At 32.6% G+C, this 26,701-nt stretch overlaps 2 protein-coding genes and 1 long non-coding RNA gene across 6 annotated transcripts; 1 reads left to right on the top strand and 2 right to left on the bottom strand.

The window, feature by feature from the left end:
- Positions 1–899: 899 nt before the first annotated feature.
- LOC146901296 (ribose-phosphate pyrophosphokinase 1-like) lies at positions 900–4,943 on the bottom strand. The gene is made up of 8 exons (XM_085732206.1): positions 4,660–4,943; positions 4,389–4,553; positions 3,715–3,963; positions 3,439–3,582; positions 3,181–3,348; positions 2,403–2,472; positions 1,639–1,720; positions 900–1,220 (listed from the first exon to the last, which is right to left on the bottom strand). Exons 1-8 carry the CDS (start codon positions 4,813–4,815, stop codon positions 1,040–1,042), a joined length of 1,215 nt encoding a protein of 404 aa, XP_085588332.1. The 5' UTR covers positions 4,816–4,943; the 3' UTR covers positions 900–1,039.
- A 5,861-nt stretch (positions 4,944–10,804) lies between these two features.
- On the top strand, positions 10,805–16,870 carry LOC146901295 (uncharacterized). 2 transcript variants are annotated; one of them, XR_015022643.1, is made up of 8 exons: positions 10,805–11,086; positions 11,240–11,593; positions 14,225–14,337; positions 14,817–14,921; positions 15,066–15,137; positions 16,122–16,261; positions 16,385–16,472; positions 16,734–16,870. It is a non-coding gene; the product is annotated as an uncharacterized LOC146901295 (long non-coding RNA). The 2 variants fall into 2 exon arrangements; XR_015022641.1 differs by lacking the exons at positions 10,805–11,086; positions 11,240–11,593 and having other exon boundaries at positions 13,606–14,337.
- On the bottom strand, positions 16,104–18,099 carry LOC146901294 (uncharacterized). Of its 3 annotated transcripts, none has more exons than XR_015022640.1 (5): positions 17,977–18,097; positions 17,092–17,240; positions 16,785–17,003; positions 16,344–16,442; positions 16,104–16,239 (listed from the first exon to the last, which is right to left on the bottom strand). XR_015022640.1 is itself a non-coding variant. In XM_085735349.1 (5 exons), the coding sequence occupies exons 1-5, from the start codon at positions 17,981–17,983 to the stop codon at positions 16,197–16,199; spliced, it is 486 nt and encodes a 161-aa protein (XP_085591475.1). In that variant the 5' UTR covers positions 17,984–18,099; the 3' UTR covers positions 16,104–16,196. The 3 variants fall into 3 exon arrangements, 2 of the variants coding, with proteins under 2 accessions (XP_085591475.1, XP_085591474.1); XM_085735349.1 differs by having other exon boundaries at positions 16,742–16,929; positions 17,977–18,099; XM_085735348.1 differs by lacking the exon at positions 17,977–18,097 and having other exon boundaries at positions 16,742–16,929; positions 17,092–17,516.
- Between the last annotated feature and the right edge of the window lie 8,602 nt (positions 18,100–26,701).

Below are 26,701 nucleotides of genomic sequence, written 5' to 3'. Positions count from 1 at the left end.
CTTCCTTATTATTTATATTGTTTGTTGTGTACTCTTTTTTTGTTGTCATGTTTTATCCCTCTTGAGGGAATATCTTTTTTTTTTTTTAAGTTAGAAGCCAAATTATTGAATTCCCTTAATTATCTGGCTTGTAATTTGGTCTCGTCCCCCGTGAGTTTACATCTTCCTTTTTTATATTATGGATGGATAAAACTTATAATGTATTCTTTCTACAGTTGTCAACTAAAAAGTTAGCATAATTGTCTTGTCCCCAACAATTTTTAAAGGGTGTCAAAAAACTGCATTTTGTGAAGAAAAAGGGGGTCTCTTCCTTAAGAGAAACGTTAAGAAAAGTACTGCACTTGCACGTAGGTTTTGTCCTTATATTATGTTAATAATAAATAAAATAAAAGTGGCATACAATCTTAAAGGAATACCAAAAACAGAAATAAAGCATTGCGATTTTTCACTACTAACTAACCAGCATTTAGGAAGGGACAACGAAAGACAAACAAGAAATGCTAATACGCTATTTTGTTACTTCAATCACATCCATATCTTGTTATTCGGTAATTTCTTGGTGATGAGGTACATATTCTCATTTTCTGCTTTCAAATTTTCCATTTTGATGTTCTTTGCATGTTTCTGCTCTAACGTTACTTCAAAAAAGACTAAACCTAAGTTAAAAATAACTTGAATTGAAATTTGATTTTTATCAGAGATTAAAATCAAAACTTGAAAATTTTGAAAGGGTGGAAATCATACTTAAAATGGCCATGGCGCCAACAACATTTGTCATAGATTCATTGACCATGTAAGCGATAAAGGAGCATATTTAACATAACATAGACCAAATGTTCCGACAAAAACTAAAGAAAACCAAAAACTTGTCAAAGACCGAAGGCAAAAACGTAGCTGTATTTTTAGAGACCAAAAGTGTATATAAAACTTTATTATATATAAAGATAAAGGTCCACTAATGAGATGAAAAATGGTTATAGGCCTATGATAAACTACATTTATTCATTAAAAAAAAACTGCAGAAGGCAATTTAGATTGTTCACTGAAAAATACTACTGACAGAACTATCATCATGAATACGCCAAATAGTTTCACCCAACAGGTTTGCTACGGTAAGAATAGTTAACTGAGGAAAATAGTTCTTCTCTGCTACCGGAATAGTGTTCGTGATTATCACCTCTTGAAATAAGCCGCTGGACAGCCTCTCGATTGCAGGAGGGCTGCAAATAAATAAAAACAAACATAATGAGACTATTACTAGCCATATAAAAAAGTTAGTTATGCATTAGTTACACTAGTTAACTAGTGCTTCATCCATAATGCAGAACATAAGTGCCTAGCTACATATTTATGAGCTGAATGTCACCACTCAACATAAGGTTCCTCGATGTAGAGAACAAAAAACATGACACCAGTAAGCTGAGTAATAACGCCGATGAATGAATAAATTGCAATTACAGTTAACAGCTTCAGCATTATGTATGCTAAAGGAAATCGAAGAACGTGATATTTAACAGGTATAACATGCTTCGAATTTAGGATGCAGAATGTCAACTCTGAAACTTCATTGACTTTACTAGGGGATTAAAATAACCAAAGAATAAGAACAAAATTGTATTGAAGATTCAACAGCAATACCTGAAAACACCATGTGTGCAGCAAGCATAAACTTCCCTAGCACCCTCTTCATGTAATAGTGCTGCACCCTTAGCAATGGTTCCTGAGATCCAAAATGACAAACAGATATCCGTCAACAAAAGGAAGAAATAAAATGTATGCAATCATACCTATCATGCTTTCCTACACAATAATGATGAGACACCATAAATGTCATGAAAACCGAACCTTTCAATTAGCAACCGACCACCTTCTCGGGCAAATGCAAGGGATAGAATCATAGAATAATTGTAAATCTCAATTACCCTCTTAAGATGTTTTAACTATTTAATAAAGTCCAGTCCCCAAAGTTACATTAGGCGATTTTTTTAAAGAATAAAAATGCTTTTGAGAATCCTGATGCAAATACGTTACAAATAAGCAACGCCAAAATATGCTACAAAACCATTTGGGATCTGTCATTATGTTGGATAAAAGTTCATGAAAAAAAAGGGGTATAAATACAATCTCAAGACATGGCCGACATGGAAAATGCACTAAACAAAATATATAGGCAGTGCTGCAGCAGAGAATTACAGAGACTGTATGTGTGTGTGTGCGCGACAAGAAAAGCGTTCGGGAAAACGTCTGGGATGTACATAAATAAAGCTTGAATCAATGAAGGAAAGATAAATATTTGTTTTCTTAGTGAGACGCCTTTCACCCAACAAAAAACCATAATACAACAAAAAAGCACATGAAAACAATCTGTTCAAATGTTAAAATGTGCATTGAAGAAGGCATACCAGCAGTGTCAATCATATCATCCACCATTACTGCAACTTTTCCTTTTACATCACCAATCAGATTCATCACCTGCAAGGGAACATAACACAAATAAATATACATGATACATATAGTTAACTGTAATTAATCCCTGAGGAGAATCAGGACACTATTATATCATGCTGAACCATGTGCGCATACAAAAAATAACTATAAAAAAACAAGGACCTCTGACCCTAAGCAAATAACAATGCAACTTATTGTGATCCCCTTTAGAGCTAGAATTCTCATAAACTTGTCATAATGAAGGAAATTGGATAACAGGGCGAAATTGTCTTGTATGAGGACTACAACATTCCTAACCGATTCCAATGTATTAATTATCACAACCTAGAAGAACAATAAATGGTTTGCAAACCAGACAAAAGCTAGAAATATTAGAAATGTCATTGTGAATTGCATTATAGCATAGCCATACTCCACTATGCATCTCATGCAGGACCAAACATACATACTCCAACCCTACAACATTACTAAGCAGCTAATAGAATAATAAAGCATATTTCTTTCGCAGGTAAAATTTTACATTGTACACACCAAATAGGCATTGCCAATAGCCACACCATTGTTGGTTAAGCCAAGTGTACCAGTGAGAGGAAACTTACATATGTAATTATAGATACTGAACACTAATAAAAGCCCGATAACTGTTGTTTGAAAGTATAATAGCTTGCATAATGGCAGTTCCAAAAAGATATACAACAATGGATAATGCACAGATTTTGTTGTGGTTATTACCTCAGCTACATTGTGTCCATGGCGCCTTTTGTCTACAATAGCTAAAGGTGCATCAGATAATTTCTTTGCAAAAGCACGTGCTCTCGCAACGCCACCCACATCAGGGGAAACAACCACCAAGTCATTTGAACTTATTGTCTTACTAGCAAGATAATCAAGGATCACAGGCTAGTGGAGACAACATAAACAATGGCATTAGAAAAACAAATTTTGAAGATTGAAGTAATAGACTAAAACCATTCAGAGCTAGTTACTTACCTGACAATGTACGTGATCCACGGGAATATCAAAGTAACCCATGGACTGCCCTGAATGAAGGTCACAAGCAAGAACACGATCTGCCCCAGCTTTGGTAATAAGGTTAGCAACAAGTTTAGCCGCAATCGATTCACGCCCTTGAGTCTGTTAAAGGAAGACGACAAAAGATGCTTCATTAATTGCTTATAAACACGAGAGGGACACGGTTTCAGGTCAATGCAGACAAATACATCCCAAATCACAGAACAAAATTACACATTTCTTGCATATACTTGCCTTTCTATCAGCTCTAGCATATCCAAAGTACGGAATCACAGCAGTAATATTTTTGGCCGACGCTCTCCGACAAGCATCGATCATTACTTGAAGCTCCATGAGATTCTCATTAGCAGGAGGACAGGTTGGCTGTATAAGGTACACATTGCAACCTCTAACACTCTCTTGTAACTGAACATAGATTTCACCATCAGCAAATCGCTTTGTGGTAATTTTTCCAAGTTCCAGTCCCATGTACCGAGCAATTTCCTAGTTGAAGCAACACAAAGTTATAAAAGAACAAAGATTTCTCATCTGAAACCTGTCCAATAAAAAGACGGGTCATGCAAATTATGTTTCATTGCAAGGGACCAACATGTCTTTTACCGTACCTAACATGTTTGTACATATCAACACACACAACAACAACAAAAAAAAAATTGTACATAATTGTGCTGCTGGATGAAAATATGAATCATTGACAGAGACACCAAACATGACACTAAGACGAACACCCATAATTATTTTAAGAAATGACATAATTAAATGTAATTGCATGTGTCGGTGCCGTGTCAGTGTCAGTGTCAAACACTAAACACTGAAATGTGTTATGTGTCAGACACTAAACATGTCTACGATCATAAGTAACTAAACAATATATTAAAAATGAAAGCAAATTAAAGTGGAAGTTATACCTGGGAGAGTGCAGGATTAGCGGTGCCGGAGAACAATTTCAACTTATTACCGTTTCTACTAACAGTTTTCTCAGATTCCATGAACTTGGGCAGTGTTTGTTCGTTGATAACGGGAACAATCGGTTTCCCGTTAACAACATTTGATGCTTCCGACATATCACATTTCTAACAAAATAAATAAATAAATAAATATAATGTGGAAAAAAACAAATTAAATAATAAGAAATGAATGAAAAATAAAATAAAGAAAAGAAAAAAGGTTATTACTTACCACTGTATTATACGCGACGGTTCGAGAGCGAGAAAGGTCAAGAAAACCTAATGTTGGAAAAGTGAGGCCATGAGAGACGCCGGAAAAAAGAGAAGGAGAAGCAAAAGGCATGGTTGATGAGGAAGTGTGTTGAAGTTGAAAGAGTGATGAAGTCATTTTTTTGAGGGAAAACGACACGTGTCGCGGTTAGGGTTTGTCTTATTCTTCTTCTTCTTCTGGTTTTCTATACAGAGAGAGAAGAGAGAGGGGGTTTGAAGAAGCAGAACAGAGTCGAGCTCTGTGTTGCAGCTAGTGGCGGGTCTTGTGGGGTTTTAACGCAAGTGAGAGGATTCCATTTTTTAATACGACGTCGTTATACTAAAGAGTCAGCGTGCGGCGTGCCTCAATATTTACAATTCAACTTGCCCTTCTTTAAATTAACAAACATTATTTTCTTACCAAAATCAAAAACATCGTTTAAAAGTAATAGATAGGTATCAAAATTTATATATGGCATTTAGTTTAACTTCTTTTTTTTTTTTTTGACAAATAGTTTAACTTATTTTTGTAATATGTTGAATCTTTTTTTTTTAACATTCCGATTATTGTGGAAAAAAATATCGTAATAACATAGAGTTCGATCAAGAGATCAATAAAGTTTGATCAATAATTGTTTTATCTACAAATCGAACTTGCATTATCTAAATGATTGATATTTTGATGGAACTTATTAATCAATTGAGTTCAACCACTAAATTAAATTGAATTTCATTTCAGAAAGAATCTGAATTAGAAAACTTTTTTGTTGTACAATTAGAAATCTTTTTTAATTGAGGAAAAACAATCCTATTTAAACTATGTGTTTATACAACACGGAATAATTTCGTCTATTTTTTTTTTGTTTGAAGGGTGATTAAGGTACATCAAATAATATTTAGTTTTATACGATTTCTAAATTTTTCAATTCGGATGTGATATTTATTTGAATAATTTTAGGTATGAAGATCTCCATTAAAGAAGACAATTATTTCATATAAATACTTCTTATTTTTTTAAAATAAAATGCTTATTATAACAAATAAAATCAATCTTCAGTCAAAATCTAAAATAAAATAAAATCAATTTTTGCAGAAATATTAAGTGAGAGGATAAGAACATTAACATTTATTTATTCATATACATTCAATTTACACCTTTTAGATAAAAACGTGGCCATCTTTTGTATTATGGGTGCTATTTTGGGTTAGACAAAATCTTAATGACTCATACACTTTATTTTATCTGTTTTGGAAAAAATGCATGGTTTTGTTATGAGGCAAGGGAAGGAAAGAAGAAAAAAAAATGTATGTTCTTGGTTGAGAAAAGGAGTCCTTATTCTGATTTTGGTTCGATGAATATTTTTCTTTGACTGATTGGTTCGATGTATTATTATTTTTTTAAATGTGGTTCGATGTATGCTACTATGTCATTTTCCCAAAATGAATATATTCAAGTTCATCCACCAAATAGTAGTTTGATATTCTCCTTTTCCTTCTTTTTGGTTTTTACCTTTCCTTTTTAATATTATGAAGAAATTATTAGGGTACACTCACCTAAAGTTATGTTTGGAAGTTTCCAATAAACTAAAATAGAATATAATTTTAGATTTATATTTTCAAGTGAGGTATATCTGATTTTTTTTTTTAGAGGAGGAAATATCTGAATATTTTCATTCATTCTCACATATTCATGTATTTCTTATAAGTTTAATACAATGTTTTTCTATATTTTGTAAATGATTTTTTAAAAAATTATCAACTTTTTTGTTATTTATAATTAAAAATATTTTTAGCTACCTTATCAACATAAATATAATTAGATATCTACCAATAATATTTATTTACTAAATCAATTTTGATATAGGCTACAATTCAAATATTTTTAGTTACCTTATCAACATAAATATAATTAGATATCTACCAATAATATTTATTTACTAAATCAATTTTGATATAGGCTACAATTCAAAAAAAGAAAAACTACAATTCCATCTACTTTTATATTTTTAATTCATAAAAAAATAAAATTCATCTTCTCTCAACATGAAAAATATATATTCTCTCAATTAAATTTAAAATTTCCATCTCAAAACATGTCAGAGACGAAATCAGTGACAAACTCTTTAACGTTGTTGGTTTATGCATTGCTGAGTTGTTAAAGATATAATATATATGTATGTCTTGTAAGACGAAATAGATTCATCTCATTTCATATTGTTGAAACCAAATGAGTCCAAGTACCATTCTGAATTTAAATATTTTGTTGATATATAACAATATAAGAAACAATTTATCCTCTAACATTTTCTTAAATGTGCAGATTTTAATATCATATCAAGCAAAGTCAGAGGAGAATCACAACTCTAATGCTTACTATTTGATGACAAGAAGGGTAGCATAGGACATGTTCATCCCTAGTAATAACCATGTGTCACTTATTGTCTAATGACATTAAAAACAAAACGTGCTTATGACTAGCTAGCAGATTCATATGATGCTAATTGTGCGATGATGTAAAAATAACTCATAAGAGTGTGTATGTATCTAACAATGCAACGACAATCTAAGGCTTGTTGTCTGATGACGAAAAACACATAATATGTCAGGTATAAACAGAACAATGTCTAGTGATTCACGGTATGCGAACTCAAGTGAGGCTCATAATTGTTATTTCTACGAGTAGTTTTTATCGTAAGTTTTTATTAGCATGGGAGGAGGAGGAAATGAGGGAATGCATTATTTTATTACTTAACGTTGTTTTGCAGGATCATGTTCATGATAGGTGGAAATGGTTGCCAGATCCTACTAAAGGCTATTCCGTGTGTGAGGCTTACCATCTTCTCACATCCGGGGTTTCCCCTTTGGGTAGGGAACATATTGATAATGTGTGGCACAATCTCATTCCCCTAAAGGTGTCCTTGTTTGTGTGGCGACTTCTTCGCAATCGTCTTCCAACCAGAGACAATCTAGTGAGACGGAGGGTGATTAATGAAGAGTTGATCTTGTGTCCGGTTGGCTGCGGTATTCGCGAGGAGGTCGGCCATTTGTTTTTAGGTTGCGCTACATTGAGCAGCGTGTGGCCTCTTGTGTGGCATTGGCTGCAGATTTCTTCAGTAAATTCTTGTTGATTCGTGATCATTTTCATCATTTTTGTAACATGGCGGGTATGCCGCGAACATCACACTCTTTCTTCAAGGTTATTTGGTATGCTTGCGTTTGGAACATATGGAAGGATCGGAACAACAGAGTCTTCAATAACAAGACATCTGATCCTAACATAATTTTGGACAGCGTCAAGCTGACATCTTTTTTGTGGTTAAAGGCTCACTCACCTTCTTTTGTTTTTGATTTTCAGGATTGGTGGCGACACCCTCTCCTTTGTATGGGGTTGTCACTTAACATTTTGAGTTTTGATTTTGTGTTCCTTGGATGTGCTTGAGTTTTTGGCACCAGTGAATTTGTAATTGTTGCTTTGGTGTGTTTCTCGTTGCACGTCTTGTGCGCGGAGATGCACCAGTGAATTCTTAATAATATCTCATTTTGCCTTGTTAAAAAAATCAAGGCCGGTCCTAAGATTTTTGGTGCCCTAGGCGAAACAATAAAATTGTGTCCTTTTAATTATTCCAATAGTTTTCTTCTTACCTTTTTTGTTGCAAAAGATTCATTTATAATCAAAGTTTTCTAAAAATATATTCTCAATATAATTAATCAAACCAAATTAAAAAAATATATATCTATATAATATTAATTACTAAGTAAAAATAATAATTTTGATGCCTTAAAATAATGGTGACATAGGCTGCCGCCCCTTCCGCCCATCCTCAGAGCCACCCCTGCGTCTGATGATTCACTATATGTTGATTTAAGAGAAACAATGTTATGGTACAACAAGCTTCCAACATCTAAAACATTGAATCAAGTAGTCATCTAACCAAAGTTGAATTACTTCATCTGATTTTAGTAGACATTGTCCATATCATTTCCTGTGGAAAGTATTTCTAATCTACGTGAATATTGTAACTACAATGCTACTCCCTTCGTCCCATAATATTTGACACAGTTGACCTTATTACGCATGTCAATGCATAATTTTGAGCTTAAATATCTTGAATAATATATTAGAAAAAATTATGAAAATTTGATATTTTGAAAATACTCATCGAGACGAATCTAACGACATCTTATATGATATTATTTATCTTTGTATATTAGTAAAAAAAATACGGTCAAAGTAAGTTATGTCAAAATTGCAAATTTTCAAATGGATCATCTATTGCGGGACGGAGGGAGTATAATTAACTAGCTTAAATATAGACAAATCTGAATCTAATACGCTGGCTTAATAGACCTCGTACTAATATTAATGTAAAATAATTACGTACACATGTTACGATTTATAGTTTAATTTTTTTGAAGAAGCTAAACTAGCCCACCTAAATTGGCACGGGAGAGAATCGAACCTAAGACCACGAGGAGGAGCACACTCCCAGATTACAAGCCAATACCACCAGGCCAACCCAAGTGGGTTACGATTTATAGTTTAATATTTACGACACTCTTTCAAGATGGTGAATAAATATCAATCATTACCAGCTTGGAAGTAAGTTGGTTGAATTGTTCTTTTGGTAGACCCTTCATTAACACATCTTCCACATGATTAATGTTGGTTTTAGTTATCAATCCGATATCTATCTATTCTTTGATGAAATGTCGGTCAATCTTAAGGAACAATAATTTAATCTTTTGAATGGAACAATAAAACTTCTGGGTGAATGCTTGAGAGTTGTCGTTTAGCAAGTTTGAATTTATCCCATTTCAGAGGTAAGATAATTGTTGTAGTTGGAAGGCTCTACCCGAATGTAATGTAATGTAATGTAATGATAGGACATATTTAGGAACTTTATGTAATGTAACTAGTAACAAACCCGTGCTGACGCACGGGTACAGTAAACGTTTGTTGTTTGTAAAAGATCATTAAAGTTTAATAAGAATTTTGATATAATTGAATTATATGTCAATTTAAAGTAAATGTCAAATTATTTGTGTATTATATGTTTGATGGTATGATAAAGTAAAATTGCATTGATTAAGTAATTTAAACATTTTTGAATTAGTAGAAGACACTTAATATTAATTAAAATGTAGAAAATACAATTGAGATGCAATGCTAATGCATTGGTACAATTTTTGGAATATACTAATAGAAAATAACCCACGTAGTCATACTTTATATGAAATACATGACAAACATAAAAATTATTGATAGAAAATTTAAATCGCATCTTGGTCGAAATTCATTGATTCGGGAGAAGTTATCTCACTTTTATCCAATTTGTGTAGTTAATTTGCGATCATTATTGACAATGATGTTGAAATTTTGGTTTCCTCCATTATCTCCATATAATATGAGGTTGTCACATATGTTATGCTTTAGAAAATTTGCAAAGTCACACTTGTGATGACCATTATCCGTAATTAATTATAAATAACAAATAAATTAAATTTTGCAAAATGACCATTATGCACATGAAATTAAGGAGATCATGAGTTTTAATAACGATGATTACAAAAATTTGCTAGACTTTCCCTAAATTTTTTTTTTTGCTAGACTTCGATTTTTATATATTGTTAGTAGAATTGTATTAGTGACGACTTCTCCCGTGTATAATAATAATTTTTAAAGTTAACAGTGACAACTCATTTCGTGTATAATAAATCTTTTAAAGTTAACACATGAAATTAAGAAGATAATGAGTTTTAATAAGGAAGGTTATGAAATTTTGGTGGGCTTTGATTTTTATATATTGTTATTATTATCAGTAAAAGTAGATGTCAGTAGATTTGTATCAGGGACGACTTCGCCCGTGTATAAAAGTAATTGTTGAATGGTAGAGATGGAAAATAAAATTGTAGTGAGAAATGTTAAAAATATCTAATTTAAAATTGAAAAGTAATAATTTGGTATTATTTACAAAAATGCATTATCAAAAAAAAAAAAATGGTATGCATTATCAGCACTCTAAAAATTATTGGAGTATAATCTGTACTAAAGAAAAGATTGGAGAATAATTTGGGATAAGATTTTGGAAGTACAGTATATTTCAAGGAATGGCCTTTCTCAATTACTCACTATAATTCAATTACTCACGTGACACTTCTCCCTTTCTAGTTAATGCTTCTCTCAATTCTTTTCTCTTAAAACGTTCCTTCTTCCACCATTCTCCAGCTGCATTGCTCTTCTCTTGCTGAAAAACCATCACTGATTCAATGATGCATGCGATTCTCCAACCTCTTTGTCGACAGTGATTCTCCGACTCAACTATATTGACGATTCATCGGCGATTCTTTGACCCATTTCATTGTGGGTGGTTTTCCCACTCAACTATGCAGGCTATTCTCCGGTGCATCTGGTACTTGACTCAATAACTTAATTTTAATTTGATACATCAATTGTTAGATCTTATGCATGTTATGGGTTTCCCTTGGGGAATTGCATCTCTGAAATTCTGCATTCACAAATGAACATTCACAATTGATATAGAAAAATAGCTTAATTCATACAGCAATGGAATCTGCTATATCAGAAACATGAACAAAAATAACATTCCCTGAGGGTTCTGTCACTGTTATCTTCTTAAAACTTTACTTGGAAAGTCAAATTCGCAATCAGATTCAAAAGGAATATAATTTTCTTCCTTGGAAACCTTAAGTTGCGATGTCAAAGAAAACGCGAAGAAGATGAAGTAGAGAGTTTGCAATTGATACAGAAAAGTGGAGAGAGTTGTAAGAGCTAGGAAAGAATAATTTTGCGCGTAAGGAGAAAGAGGAATCATGAAGGTTCACAGTGAAGGCACATAGACGGTCAAAGTGGGAGGAAAAGCCAACATCTCTCATTATTTCTTCAGAAAAAATGTCATGTGAGTCAAAGCCAACATCTCTCATTATTTCACAAAGCCAACATTTAATCACAACCATCATATTTGATACTCCCTCCGTTTTAAAATGAGTGTCGCTTTAGCCAATTGCACACAGATTAAGGAATGAAATAAAGTAGTCAAATGTCATGGCAATTTTACCAAATTATCCTAATCAACTATTGGTTTGTTTTTCATTAAAGAAAAAAAATAATATTTTGGAAGTAGTGTAACATAGTATTAATTGAAAGGTACAATTGAAAATAAAAAGTTATTATTGCATTGGAAACTGAAAGCGACATTCATTTTAAAACAATTTTTTTTGGCTAAAACGACACTCATTTTGAAACGGAGGGAGTATAAAAGTCATTATTTCACTCTCTCATGTGTCCTCTCATTATTGTTACGGTAAAAGTTTAGTATTTACAAATTGTCGGATTATGTTTATAATAATGTATTTTCATGCTAATTGAAAGAATAAATTAATATATATTGGATGCGTTTGTTTCGGCTTTAGAAAAAATAGATTTTGTGTTAAAAGAATATAGAGATTAACTTTTAGAGATTTAAAAAAAAATTGAAGTTGTTTTTGTTTGCCTACTACCCATAAAAATCTTTTTTTTTTTGGGAAAATTACATTCACCTCCCTTAAGGTTTGTTTAAATGACACTCGCACCCCTTCTAGTTTTTAAATAGACACCAACCTCCCTTGTTTTATTTTCTAATTGACACTAACTACCCTGGCTTGTTAACGTCGTTTCTTTGCTGTTAACATAGGAAAAGAGGAACGCATTCTATTCATTTGAAACCCTAACCTGATTTTTTATAATGTTTCATGATTTCTGTTTTTTTGCAAACGCATTCTCTATTACGATATGTGTGTGTTTGTCTCCCTCCCAACGATTTTCTCAAATCCAGCAAAAAAGTTGGATTAATGGAGCAGGGTTCTCATGATTCAGTCGTGGTGGGCTAGTGGCATATGTGTGGTTAATACAATAGTTGTAAATCTATATGAACCACCGAACAATAGCAAATTAATTCGTCATGAACATTCAAAATTGCACATTGGCAAATTCCAACAAACAAACTGATTAAAATATACAGCTATAAATTTTCAATGAAAACCAAACAAATAATCAACTGTTTCCGACAAAAAGTTTGCAATCTAGTGATATCGATTAACATCTTCTGTGATATCATCTATCAAGCCGCCGTATTGGTATCAGATGTAGCATTTGTTCTCCCGTATTATTTTCCAGAAAAAAGGAGATAGCTGATTGTGATTTTTTTATATTTAAATGAACACTTAACAGATGCTTAACACTGTTAAAAATTAGGGGATGTTGATGTTTTTTCAAATCTAGAGGGGGAGTGAGTGTCATTTAAAGAAACCTTAGGGGAGGTTAATGTAATTTTCCCTTTTTTTTTTGTAAATGAGTTTTAACTTGTACATGTGTTACCTCATTGTTTTTGAAAAAAATAGATTTTGAGAAAAGTTAATCCTAATAACTTTTCATTTTAAGGTCAAAATAGATTTTTTATTTATAAAATAATTTTTCTAAAAATCTTAAACAAACATTTAAAAATGAAAAAAGTGATTTTTTTTTAAAAATATCTGAAACAAACGGGGCCATTAAGTCTAAAAAAAATCAATATATATTAGATTTGGATTGAAATTGTTTTTTTCTATATGTAGTCATATGAGTAATGTTATGAATGATTATATATCTGCACAATGATAAAAGTTTGTATTATTTTTTTGGTAGATTAGTGTTATTGATGTATATAGTTTACTTATATACATATATGTATGAACTAATATGTGAGTTAACAAAGATATAAATTGTTTTAAATTGTAACTTATATATAATAATGTATTAAACAATTTAAAATAAAACAATTAATTTGGTTAAGTTAGTTTGGGAATCATTTAAGAAAAATTGATCGGTTATGTTAGTTTGGTTAAATTAATTTTTCAATATGTCTAACATTTTGTAAAATTTAAAGGATTGATGTGGACACATAGTAGCAATATTATACAAAAAATTGGGTTATGTAGATCGTATTTTAAACTTTATAGTGGTATTTTATACTACATAGCAGCACATTATCTTACTGCCAAATTTTGTTTTTTTGTTAGAGTAAGATTCTTTACTTGATTTGATGCATCAATATTATTTTTCAATTCAACTCAACTCAACTCAAAAGTATGTCACATGCATAGCTTTTGCAGAACAATGTTTTCTTCTCCATAACTCTTCACATCATATATTTTACCGAATTACACAATTAATTTAAGTTTTTGGCAGTTTCCAATTTGCTTACTTTGGTATCAATTCCTAAATAAAAATATTTATATAAACCTGAGTCAATTTTTAGCAGGTAAAGTTATTTTTATTTTATAAGGTAAAGTTCTATATGTAAAATAACAATTACCAATATTTCTTGATACTTTAAGCTGAATCAGGAATCTATGTTGTAGTGCTTCATGTTGTCTTATAGTTGTAGTTTTGATTTTTTTGCTTAAAGTGAATATGCATTTATTGATTTGATACAGGAAGTAGGTTTATGCAATTTAATACATTAATGTCTAATGCATTATTTTGTCTTGGTCCTACAACAAACCATTTGAAGTACCGTATTCATGTGTGTTATGAAGAAGTGAGATTTGCTGAAAATAGTGAGTATCCATGAAAAAAGAATTTCAAAAAAAGCTTCAACATATTCATGATGCAAGTTTATTCCAGGTATGTAATTATGTATATTTATCTTGTAACTACTTTTAATGATAAAAAATAATAAATTGAAATATATCCTATTGTTCCTGTATATGTTCATCTGTTATATGATTTCTCAAATTGGCCTGGTAAATGTAGAATTTATGATGAATATCCTCATGTCTGAAATGTGTGTTGTGGGTAATGCATGCAACACATCCTTAAGTAACCACTTAGAAAACTCTTCAATTTCTTTTCATTCCAAGAGTAGGACAGGTGGAGGATATCTGAACAGGTTTTGTGACCTCAAAAATCTTCTTAGTAATAGAATGCAAGTTTGAAAGTTGTGTATGATTTGTAACATTAGATTGAGAAGTGTTTGGCATTGTAACTTGTGTGGTAGGTTGTTGGTTCAGTGTGCGTTGTGTAATATCAGCAAAAGGTGTTGACATAGAATCATAGCTTGATGTCTGAACTCTTCTCTTAACATTTTTTTCCTATTGTTGTAGTTGGAAAGCAGTCTACATTTCTTTTTATTGGAAGATCAGGACAGGTGGATGAATTCAGACCAGGTTTGATGACCTCAGAATGCTTCTTAAGAAAGTTGGAGTCAGGTAAATAATGAAGTGGATCCCTATTAATTCGTTGAACCTGATTATGCAAGTTAAAAGAATGTTTATGATATGAAACATTGGGATCTGAGTTTCTAATGCTATTGTTATGATCCTCACATGCCTCAAAATTGTACTTGAATACAGGTTTAGAAAAGTGAATTCTTTTTGGACCAGGTTGTGTAGTTTCAGCAAACTTGTCAAGAAGATTGATGGCAGGTACATATTTCCATGAATTCTGATGACATTGTTCAGGAGTAGAATGCAAGTTTGAAAGCTTTGTATGATTGGTAGGGTTAGAGTGAGAAGTGGTAGGCATTGTAGCTTGTGTGGTAGGTTGTTTGTTCAGTGTGCATTGTGCATTGATAATACCATTTTCTGCCTTGCTTTTGCAGATTTAGTATCATTTGAACCACTACATTGATTCATGACCTGTTACAATGGCAGCATAAATTCAATATCTTTAATAGAGTGTTTCTTAATGACAGTTTGAAAATCAAATTGAATATAATCAATAGAATCATAGGATTTTTGACCTAATGTTGTGGAGTACAGATTATTGTATTGTGTTACAACAGTTTTTATATGAACCTTACAAACTGGTATATGATGGCTTAGTTTAATATAACATACAAAATATAGGGTATGATTATATTCTTGTTACTTAGCATGTTAAACAGCTTAGAGGTTATAAGTTGATAGTATGAATAAATGTAAGTATACCAGCTGAGGACGAGTTTGTTAATACAATCGCATATATCCTTATAATAATAAGTATTTTCATTGCAATCCACCTAAAACACTGATAGAAGTTCAGGAAATAGTTTGAATCCATATAACATACCTAAATTTGAATGAAGTTCCTCAAAGAAGTTCCATATATGAAGGAAGTGATGAAGCTTGAAAGTTCTTAATGGTATTGCATTTTCAAAAATGTAGTTGGCATTGCTACTCCATTCCAATGTAATTTTCCTACTTTGAGGAGTTATTCTCAAAGTTCATTATACTGATTATACTTAATTAAATATACATTTTACTGTGTTAATATAATGAGGTATTGAAAACATCTTTGTCGTCAGTATCAATTATTATATTGCTTGTGACTGAGGTAATTAGAAATATAAAATGGATTAGCCTTAGAAGGAGTGATTTCTTCAAAAGTAGACTCATTTGATAGTTCAGCAAGAGTCTTGTTCCCAATAGGTTCCATTTGGCTAAGAGTTTGAACGTCGTCTGGCAGTACAAAGTTCTTGAGGTTGCTGATAGGAGTGATCTGGTTCAAGTGTTCAGGATCGTTCTCAGAAGTTGCAGAAAATTCAGGCTGAAACATGATATACAACAATGTAGGAAGTTGTAGAAAATTCCTAATATGATGTATTCTACAAATTGAATCGGATTTATTATAATATTCAACTATATACTTACCACAGAAATGGTAAGATCATCAGTATCATCTCTGTTATCAGGAACAATGTTCTCAAGATGGAGTGGAGCATCATCTCCAAGGTTGATGGGTACAGCAGGCTGCAAATATACAGAGTTGACATTAATAAGGTATGTATTTAGTTTCCAAATGAAATAATTATAGTGAGCCAATATAAGTCTTATATTAGTGATATTAGAGATGGATATTATAGATTATTATACTTAAAAATTATATGATATATATCTCAAATCTTTCATTGTAAAGTTGACTTGTAGTTTTTTCCCAGTCCCTTCTATAAGCTGACAAAAACCCATGTCTTGGACAACTCCAATGACATCTACATTGACATATTGAACTGATCAAGATATTTTTTTCCAAAACATAAACAGGTACTTACATGAAGAATGCAAAAGATATGACGAATTTTATAAACAACTCACGAACTAATAGATCAGCTTTCCACTTTCCAGTCAAGATTTCAGCAAAGGGTTTAAATTTCAAACCAGGAGATGGAATATTATGGACATCAACATCAACAGCAGTAGTTCCTCCGGTCCATCTCAGTTTGTATTTGTGCTCAGATGCCTTGAAAGGTAGGTCATTGTTAAGTACATTAAAGTTACTGATTGTGTAGGGATTATAACTTGTATATCATTCCCCTATGATAGAAATATAACATGTTACAGTGTTAGGAATGATATTTGATTATACTATTACAGCTCATATTAAATAAAATAGGAAATCAACCTTAGAATCAACAATGAACATCTCTAAGTGCTCCTTCCCATCCTTAACAACTGACCACTTTTCTTTGATCTTAACAGCTAGTTTCCACAAGTCCTTGTTGTCTGTAATGTCTCCAATGAACTCAAGTGGTCTTTCCATCTTAAATGATCCTTTAAAACATGACATTGAGTCAGTGTGGATCTCCAAACAAACATAATTTAAAATAAAGAAGGAGCCATTATATAAAGATTGATACCATAAATAAATCCAGAAGTGAACAAATTTATAACCAAAAAAGGATGTAATACCAAAAAGATGGTTCATTTACCAAATAAAATGAAAGTAATCAACAAAAGGTAGGATGCACTACAAAGGAAAACGCAGTTTGGGAAGGATTTAGAAAAAGATGTTGTACAACAACATCTGATAAAATAGGATGTTAAATAAATGTGAACACATTAAAAACAACTCATTGCAATACAAAAATATGAACAATAAATCATAAAGAAAAAAGATACGCAATCAGTTTGAGTTCTATGTAAAACTCTGTGAGCTTGCCAAAAGCACTTTGGGAAAACTTTAGGAAAAGAAAATCTTGTACAACAACATTTTTTTAAAAAATACATACAAAGATATGATATTTAAGTGCATATCAACTAACTTAATAAAGAACTATGAACAATAAATCATAAAAAAGCAAGTTAAACAATCAGTTTGAGTTATATTTTAAACTCTATGAGAATGAAAAACGCATTAAGGGAAAACTTTAGGAAAATAAGATCTTGTAAAACAACATTTCAATGAAAATACATACAAAGATATGATATTTAAGTGCATACGACGAGATCTATGGGCAATAAATCTGATTTGAGCAAAGTGTGTGAAAAAAAGAGAGAGAGATTTTACCAGCCATGGAATATGGAGAGATTGAGTTCCTTGATAAGTTCGATGTTGGGATAAAGAGTATCTACCAGCCATGGAATGCAGAGAGATTGAGTTTCTTTCAAAATTTGATGTTGGGATAAAGTGATAGTGGTAGATAGATAGATATGATATGTTATAGTACAATGTTTTGGGAATAGTGATATTTGATGCTGACAAAAAGAAGATTTGAACCTAAACTTGAGTTTTTCTTTTCCCTCTCAACTTACACGGTTACCTATTTGTTAGAATGTAATGTGATTGTAGTTTTTTGTGTGCAATGTAACAGAACCAACCCCATCATTTAGTTAGATGACATCATGTTAGTTAATCATGGTGATTTGGTTGAATAAAGTAATTTATGGACAGAATTTACCCTTACTTTGGTGATTTGTCAATAAACCAGCATGGGGCAAAATGAGGTTTTCCACAACATCTTCTCTTCTTATATTAAGAGAGATGTAATGTAATGTAATATAACTTTTATTTGAATTTATTTAATACATAATTTTTATTCGAATTCACGCTGAGTTTAAGTCTTTTTCAAATTTATTTATTCTTTAATACACAATTTTTATTCGAATTTATGTATTCCATATACAATCATAAAATAAATGCAAATATAAACAAAAATAAAGGAACACAAGTAATAGATATAAAATCTCATTTTATTAATATAATGATACGTTTACAATGATGTAAAACTAAATTTGCTTCGTCATACCAATAACATTAACATTAATAATAACATCTTCGTCGTACATTTATTCCTTAATGGGTGGAGTCATCTTCGTCATACCAATAACATTAACAATCAACTTGAGAGCACCCAAAATTGAACCTAGAACTTCCGGATACTCTTCTCCAAGATACTCATACAAGACAACACCAAGATGACCCAAAATTGTTCCTCACCTTTGCACTCTTGTTGTTTAACCTCCACTTGGGTTAAAAAAAAAAACACAAACCATAAATCATAAACCCTAAATCCTGAGGTAAAACCAATTCAAAGAAACCTCTTGAAATTTTCAAATTTTCAAAGAGGCCTCTTTCAATAAAAGGCCAATGATGAAAAAACAACATTGTTGTTTTAGAAGGAAGAGGAGGGTGAAGAGTGAGGAGGAGAGGATGTAAGATGATGGTGTGAGGAAATGCTGAAGGTTGGGAGGGTATTTATAGGGAAAAAATGTTGAAAAAAAAGGTTGAATGATGAAAAAAAAGGTTGAATGATGAAAAAAGAGGTTGAATGATAAAAACAAGGTTGAATGTAAGTTGTTGCATTCTGAGAACGAACGCAACGGTAGTTAATTGCTGCCAGTTTTCTAAACGGTAGTTAACTACCGCTGGGAGTATTTTTGGTTTTTCCATGTGTTATTAGGATGTTTTGAATGTCAGAAAAGTAATGTTCATATAATTATTAATTAGTTGGCAGGGCCGATCCAAGCTATAGGTTAACTAGGCCTTTGCCTAAGGCCTCACTTGTGCTTTTTATTTTTTTAATTATTATATCCAATATCTCATATTTATTTATGAAGCTAGAAATTTTAAGAGAAATAATATAAGTGAAAAATGATACACTAATTGATATACTTAATACTTAATTATATTTAAAAACTTAATTCATTTTCAAATGCTTATATTGCTTATAGAATAATGCCAATAATTCATATAATCCTTGCATCTTTCAAAAATGAAATTCAAAATTAAACTTAATAATATATTATTTAAGATCAACTGTTTGTCCACAAAGATTAAATGGATTTGTTTTGTTGTCGGTTGAAAAAGAGTTGTTAAACGAAATCAATTACAATAATTTAATGAATGATTTTGCATCCAAAAAAAGTTAGAAAAGTGAAATTTTGAATTAAATTATTATTTTCGTAAAACAAATACAATTTATAACAATGATTGATGAGTTTCCTTAAAAAAAATGAATTGATGAGCTTCTTTCTGTAAAAAATAATCTACAAAAACAATGATTGGCTTTGAACCATTAACTCCTTGAAGTGCACCGTAAAAAAAAAGTGCCACATAAGTTGTTTTTAAACAAGATGAGTGCTATGGACATTTCATTTTTAATTAAACAGAGTGTGTTGGGAATAGTGTGTTAAGAATAGCGTGTTAGAAGATGTGTTGTTGGCATAATTATTTTGGATAACTTACAAAGCATTCAAAGAAAATTAGTCATACTCTAATTTATTCATATGGTTAATGTTATTGCATGTTGGAGAAATTATCACAATTCTTTAAATGCAACTAGTAAAAAACTAAAAGAAAGAGCATGTTGTAGTGTATTTAAGATAATGATTTCATTTATTATTATTTTTCACGTCATTTTAATCAATTTGCATAAAGATATTACTTTAGCTGTAATTTACATACAACACATATGACACTTGATGTGTTTGATTTTATGGTAAAGAGTGTCAAATGATTTGCTAGGTATGTAAAAAATAACTGTACATCGATCACAAATGTGTAGCTCTGGTTGTGCAACCTGCTTGTTGTGTCATGAGCCAGAGCAAAGATTGTGAGGTGGTGAAGAGGATAGTTAAAACATGGTTGGTATTGGGTAATTTGGGCAAGTTTTGATTGAAAATGTAGATTTGTTTCAACCGATTCACAATTATAAACAAGTTTGGAAGTTTTTCCAGTTCACCAAGAAACAAATATATTGAATTGAGGTTTTAGAGACTATTTTGGCATAAAAAGTTTTCTAGATTTTAAAAGGCTGTCTAGAAAATATCGACTTTAAAAGCCAGTGCTCACATTATTATGTAAGTAATTACAAAAATTATTTTATCAATAATTAAAAAAGCAAAGAAACAACTATTCTATCAATAGTTACAAAAATAAAAATGACCCTTTTGTGGGAAGAAGGGGGCGTTTCTTCTTCTTTTTTTTGCAAATGGGTCTCCTGTTTAGAGAGATGAGTGCTTCGGGTTGTACTTATGTGATTGCAGGAAATTGATACCCATTTTATCTTGCATTCTCGGTGTCGGGCGACGACAACCTACGAGAAGGTGGAAGTTGGTGGGGGCGAACGTTGGTTGGGGCAAACTGGAGAAGGCGGTGTGACTCGTCAAATGGGTATCTCTTACTTACTGATTTATTTAATAAATTTAATACTAGACAAATAGACAAATATGGAGTGTACCACAGATGAGATTGAGCCAATGTCACGGTGCCATTCGTATAAATACATCTATTCTCTTTACTATTCACTCCTTCCAAACCTTTTTCATTCTGTATCGTCTTGCGCTCTTAAACCCTTTAGAAATAATGGAAGAAGAATACATGTTAGATTACCAACATGAAGCCAACTCGATCCTGTGGGATTATCAGAATAGTCGCCTTCAAAGGAAAAATACTTCTTTTAGCGCTAAAATAGGAAATATTATAAGTGCACTTAGAAATGCAGATATGAGAGGAGAAATCTCACTGAAATTTTTTTCAGTTGAAGGAGATTATCCGGTAGGTTTTGAGTTAGAATTAACTACTGCTGCTGCTGCTGCTTATGAAGATAACGAATTTAAGCTTGAATTCGTAAATGTTTCAAAGGTGGAAATTGCTGCAGATAATGAGGGTAATGAATTATTTGTTTGTTTATTTATTTATTTATTTATTTAGGAATTTGCAATTCAATAATCCTCATGATTCCTTTTTTTTATTTACAGAAATGAAGGTGCAGAAAGAGATAGCTGATTTTGAACTGGTTGGTTCAAAAATTGATTCGATGTTAGGTTCCCCCTCCCCCGTCACTGGCGTCAATATAATATTGATATCAAGTGATGGAGATTTTACTAAAAATCTTGCCGAGTTGAGGAGGAGAAACTGCAACATAGGTGTAGTGATAGGACAAACACCTAGTTTGACACTCCCACAAAATGCAGATATCATTTGGAATGTTAAGGAGTTTATGTGGGATCAAGGTCCAATTTACATAAAGATAATAATAATGGAAGTGTTCGTATAACACTCCCAAGTAACTGACTTATCAAAAGTAACAAGCATCATAAAAGCAGATTATGAATCTTCTTACGCACTAGAACACTAAAATAATCATCCCAGGTGTTATTTTCTCTACACAAAATTTATTATAAAGTTTATTTAAATTGTCAGATCCCACTACCACTCAATTTTTAATAAACATTAACATCGAGAGCTAGTGCTCACATTATTATGTTAGTAATTACAAAAATTATTTTATCAATAATTAAAAAAGCAAAGAAACAACTATTCTATCAATAGTTACAAAAATAAAAATGACTATATATTGTATTTTTGATGTTTTGTTTGCACTGTTAGTTACAAAAATAAAAATGACTATATATTGTATTTTTGATGTTTTGTTTGCACTGTTAGTTGGTGTTAAAATTTGAGTTTTGTGTGTAGGTGTTTGTGTTAATGCAAACAAGTTTTATATTAGTATTGTTCAACCCACTTTTATGTGAATGTATCTAAACGACAATACGTGTTTTGTTTGGTTTCTAATTGTTTTATCTGAATTGATTTTTTTGGCATTTTCTTAGTTTTTGATGTTTTGTTTGCAATGTTAGTTGGTGTTAAAATTTATGTTTTGTGTGTAGGTGTTTGTGTTAATGCAAACAAGTTATATATTTGTATTGTTCAACCCACTTTTATGTGAATGTATCTAAACGAGAATACGTGTTTTGTTTGGTTTCTAATTGTTTTCTCTCAATTGATTTTTTTGGCATTTTCTGAGTTTTTGATGTTTTGTTTGCATTGTTAGTTGGTGTTAAAATTTGTGTTTTGTGTGTAGGTGTTTGTGTTAATGCAAACGATTTATATATTATGGACTGGTTTAATTGATGGAAGACCTAAAATGAAAGGATATTTGTTTTTATTCTGTTGCTATATGTTAGGAACTATAGTAGTGCTATCTTCATTTGTCCTAGTCTTTAGGAAGTAGTTTCACATTTAATTAATCGTGCCAGTATTCCTTTAGTGGGCTATTTTATAGCTTTTCTTGTTTTAGTTGTTTTGACTATTTAACAGTCTAATTTCTATGAATAAAGCAGCAGTTTCAGTTTCTAAGATATTCTATATCTCTACAAACTGGTATCAGAGCCCCCACTGGGCCTGATAAAATAACTAAGCCGTAGCTTAGCTAAGAAACAGAGAGAAACACAAAAATGAGTGACACAAAGCTTTCAGCAAAAATTCCTCATTTTGATGGTCTTCACTATGATCATTGGAGTGAGTTGATGGAGAATCTTCTTCGTGCCAAAGGTCTCTGGTCCATGATTGAAATTGGTTACCAGGAACCTATTGAAACGACTGTGCTTACTGAAGAACAATTGGAGTTGCTGCAGAATTCCAAAACAAATGATCACAAGGTCAAGCATTATCTTTTCAGGGCAATTGATAGGTCAGTCTTCGAACAGATCTTGGATAGGCGAACATCCAAGATTGTTTGGGATTCTTTGAAAAGAAAGTATGGAGGGAATGACCGTGTGAAGAAGTCAATGCTAAACTCTTTGAGGAGAGAGTTTGAGGTGCTGGAAATGAAGGAGGCAGAAACCATCACTGAATATTTTGCCAGAGTAATGATTGTGGCTAACAAAATGAGAAGCAATGGAGAGGTTATGTCTGACTCAAAAGTGGTGCAGAAAATTCTTCGTACGTTGACAGAGAAATTCACATATGTAGTGGTTTCTATTGAGGAGTCAAAAGACACTGAAGAAATGACCGTTGACGAGCTTCAAAGTACTCTGGTAGTTCATGAGCAGAAGTTTAAAAGGGTTAACCGTGACGGTGAGCAAGCTCTGAAGGTGGAAAGTAGTAGAGGGAGAGGAAGAGGAACATACCGTGGAAGAGGACGCGGAAGAGGGAGACAGTCTTTCACAAGGGATACGGTGGAGTGTTTTAAGTGTCATAATTTGGGGCATTTTCAATATGAATGTCCCAAATGGAACAAAGAAACAAATTATGCAGAATTGGATGATGAAGAAGAGCTCCTTCTAATGGCTCTTGTAGAAGGAAATGACGCAAAAAGGAATGATGCATGGTTCTTGGATTCAGGGTGCTCTAATCATATGTGTGGAAACAAAGGTATGTTCTTAAACATGGTGGAAGGACATAAGCACTTTGTTAAATGTGGAAACAACTCCCGAATGTCGGTAGCTGGAAAAGGTAGTGTCCGGCTAGTGTTTAATGGCACTACTTTTCTTGTTCAAGATGTATATTATGTCCCAGAGCTTCGAAATAATTTATTAAGTGTGGGGCAGCTACAAGAAAAGGATCTAACCATTCTCATAAAAAATAGGATATGCAAAATTTATCATCCGGACAAAGGATTAATTGCACAGACTAGCATGAGCGCTAATCGTATGTTTATTCTCTTCAACAAAAGCTCCAGCATCACTACTCCTGTTGAAAAATGTCTTCACACTTCCTCTGAACTCACTTACCTTTGGCATCAAAGGTATGGTCATCTGAACTACAAAGGCTTAAAGACGTTGCAGACGAAGAAAATGGTGCATGGCTTACCTCAACTAGAGGCTTCAAGTGTCACTTGTGCTTCTTGTTTCACCGGCAAACAACACCGCAATCCAATTCCAAAGAAGAGTGAATGGCGTGCCAGCAAGGTCTTGGAGCTCATACATGCAGACATTTGCGGACCAATAGAACCAGTGTCAAGTAGCGGAAAAAGGTATCTCCTATGCTTCATTGATGACTATAGTCGAAAGGGTTGGGTCTATTTTCTTGTTGAAAAATCAGAAGCATTGGAATGTTTCAAAACATTCAAATGCATGGTGGAAAAGGAAGCAGAGGATGGAAAAGGAAGCAGAGGAATCCGTCAAGTGTTTGCGGACAGACAGAGGAGGGGAATTTAATTCTATCAATTTCAAATTGTTTTGTGAAAAGGAAGGAATTAAGAGGCAACTTACAACATCATACACACCACACCAAAATGGAGTAGCAGAACGCAAAAATAGAACAGTGATGAACATGGTGCGCTGCATGTTATCTGCGAAAAGAGTTCCTAAAGTGTTTTGGGCTGAAGCTGCAAAATGGACTTTCTACCTGTTGAATCGATGTCCAACACATGCTGTGAAGAATATCACTCCTCAAGAAGCTTGGAGTGGAGTTAAGCCTTCTGTTCAACACTTTCGAGTTTGGGGCTGCATAGCTCATGTGCATATACCAGAGGCAAAACGAGGTAAACTTGATGATAAAAGCTTTCCTTGTATTATGTTGGGTGTGAGTGATGAGTCAAAAGGTTACCGTCTGTTTGATCCTAAGACGAAGAGGGTTGTGGTTAGCAAGGACGTAATTTTTGAGGAAGAAAATAGTTGGGACTGGGGTCTAAATTATAAAGAACAAATAGATGCAGATTTTGTTTGGAGTAATGATGATCTTAGTAGTGATGAAAGTGAGGGGGAGCACATAGGTGAAACTGATGGTGAGAGTGATGATGAAAACAATGATAATGAAGAAAGTCCACATGAAAATGTGACTCAAGGGAGAGAAAGGAGGGCACCACTTTGGATGGAAGATTATGTAAGGGGTGATGAGTTAAGTGAAGAAGAGGAAGCAGAAACCTATATGGTGCAAGATGACATAGGTGATGATCCAATTCTGTTTGAGGAAGCGGTGAAGCATGATAAATGGAGGAAAGCTATGGATAGTGAAATAAAGTCAATTGAAAAGAATCAAACTTGGGAGCTTTTGGATTTACCAACAGGGGCAAAAACAATTGGAGTAAAATGGATTTTCAAAACAAAATTAAATGAGAAGGGTGAAGTAAACAAGTATAAAGCTCGACTGGTGGCAAAGGGGTACTCCCAACAGCATGGAATTGATTTTACTGAAGTATTTGCGCCTGTCGCTCGTATGGATACAGTAAGAATGATCGTGGCTCTTGCAGCTTGCAAAGGATGGGACATTTTTCAGTTAGATGTAAAATCTGCATTTCTTCACGGAGAATTAAAGGAGGACGTGTATGTTCATCAACCAGAGGGATATGTGAAGAAAGGAAAAGAACACAAGGTTTACAAGTTACATAAAGCCTTGTATGGTTTAAAGCAAGCACCTAGAGCATGGTTCAGCCGCATAGAGTCTCAATTTGTGAAGGAAGGTTTTCAAAAATGTCCCAATGAACAAACCTTGTTCATTAAAAGAAGTACTGGAGGTAACATATTAATTGTTAGTATTTATGTCGATGATTTGATTTATACAGGAGATGACAATGGTATGATGGTTGAGTTCAAAAGGTCCATGATGGAAGCCTTTGACATGTCTGATTTGGGGAAGATGAGATTCTTCCTTGGCATTGAAATTCTGCAAAAACCAGAAGGAATTTTCATATGTCAAAGGAAATATGCCACTGACATTTTAAAGAAGTTTACGATGTCTGAAAGCAAGCCGGTGAATAGTCCGGTTGTTCCAGGTTTCAAGATTAATAGAGATGTTAATGGGACTGCTGTTGATGATACTTATTTCAAGCAGATTGTTGGAAGTCTAATGTATCTTACTGCTACAAGACCGGATATCATGTTCAGTGTCAGTTTGATTAGCAGGTATATGTCAAAGCCAACTGAGTTGCATTTACAAGCTGCTAAAAGGATATTAAGGTATTTGAAGGGAACTACCAACTATGGGATATTCTACAAGAAGGGAGGGGAAAAAGAGTTGTTTGCTTTTACGGATTCTGATTATGCAGGAGATGAAGAAGATTCTAAAA

Source organism: Medicago sativa, chromosome 8 (assembly GCF_051527215.1).
Source record: "Medicago sativa cultivar Bolivia chromosome 8, Bolivia_mono, whole genome shotgun sequence".
Taxonomy (NCBI): Eukaryota; Viridiplantae; Streptophyta; class Magnoliopsida; order Fabales; family Fabaceae; genus Medicago; species Medicago sativa.
This window is presented reverse-complemented; position numbering and strand designations above follow the sequence as displayed.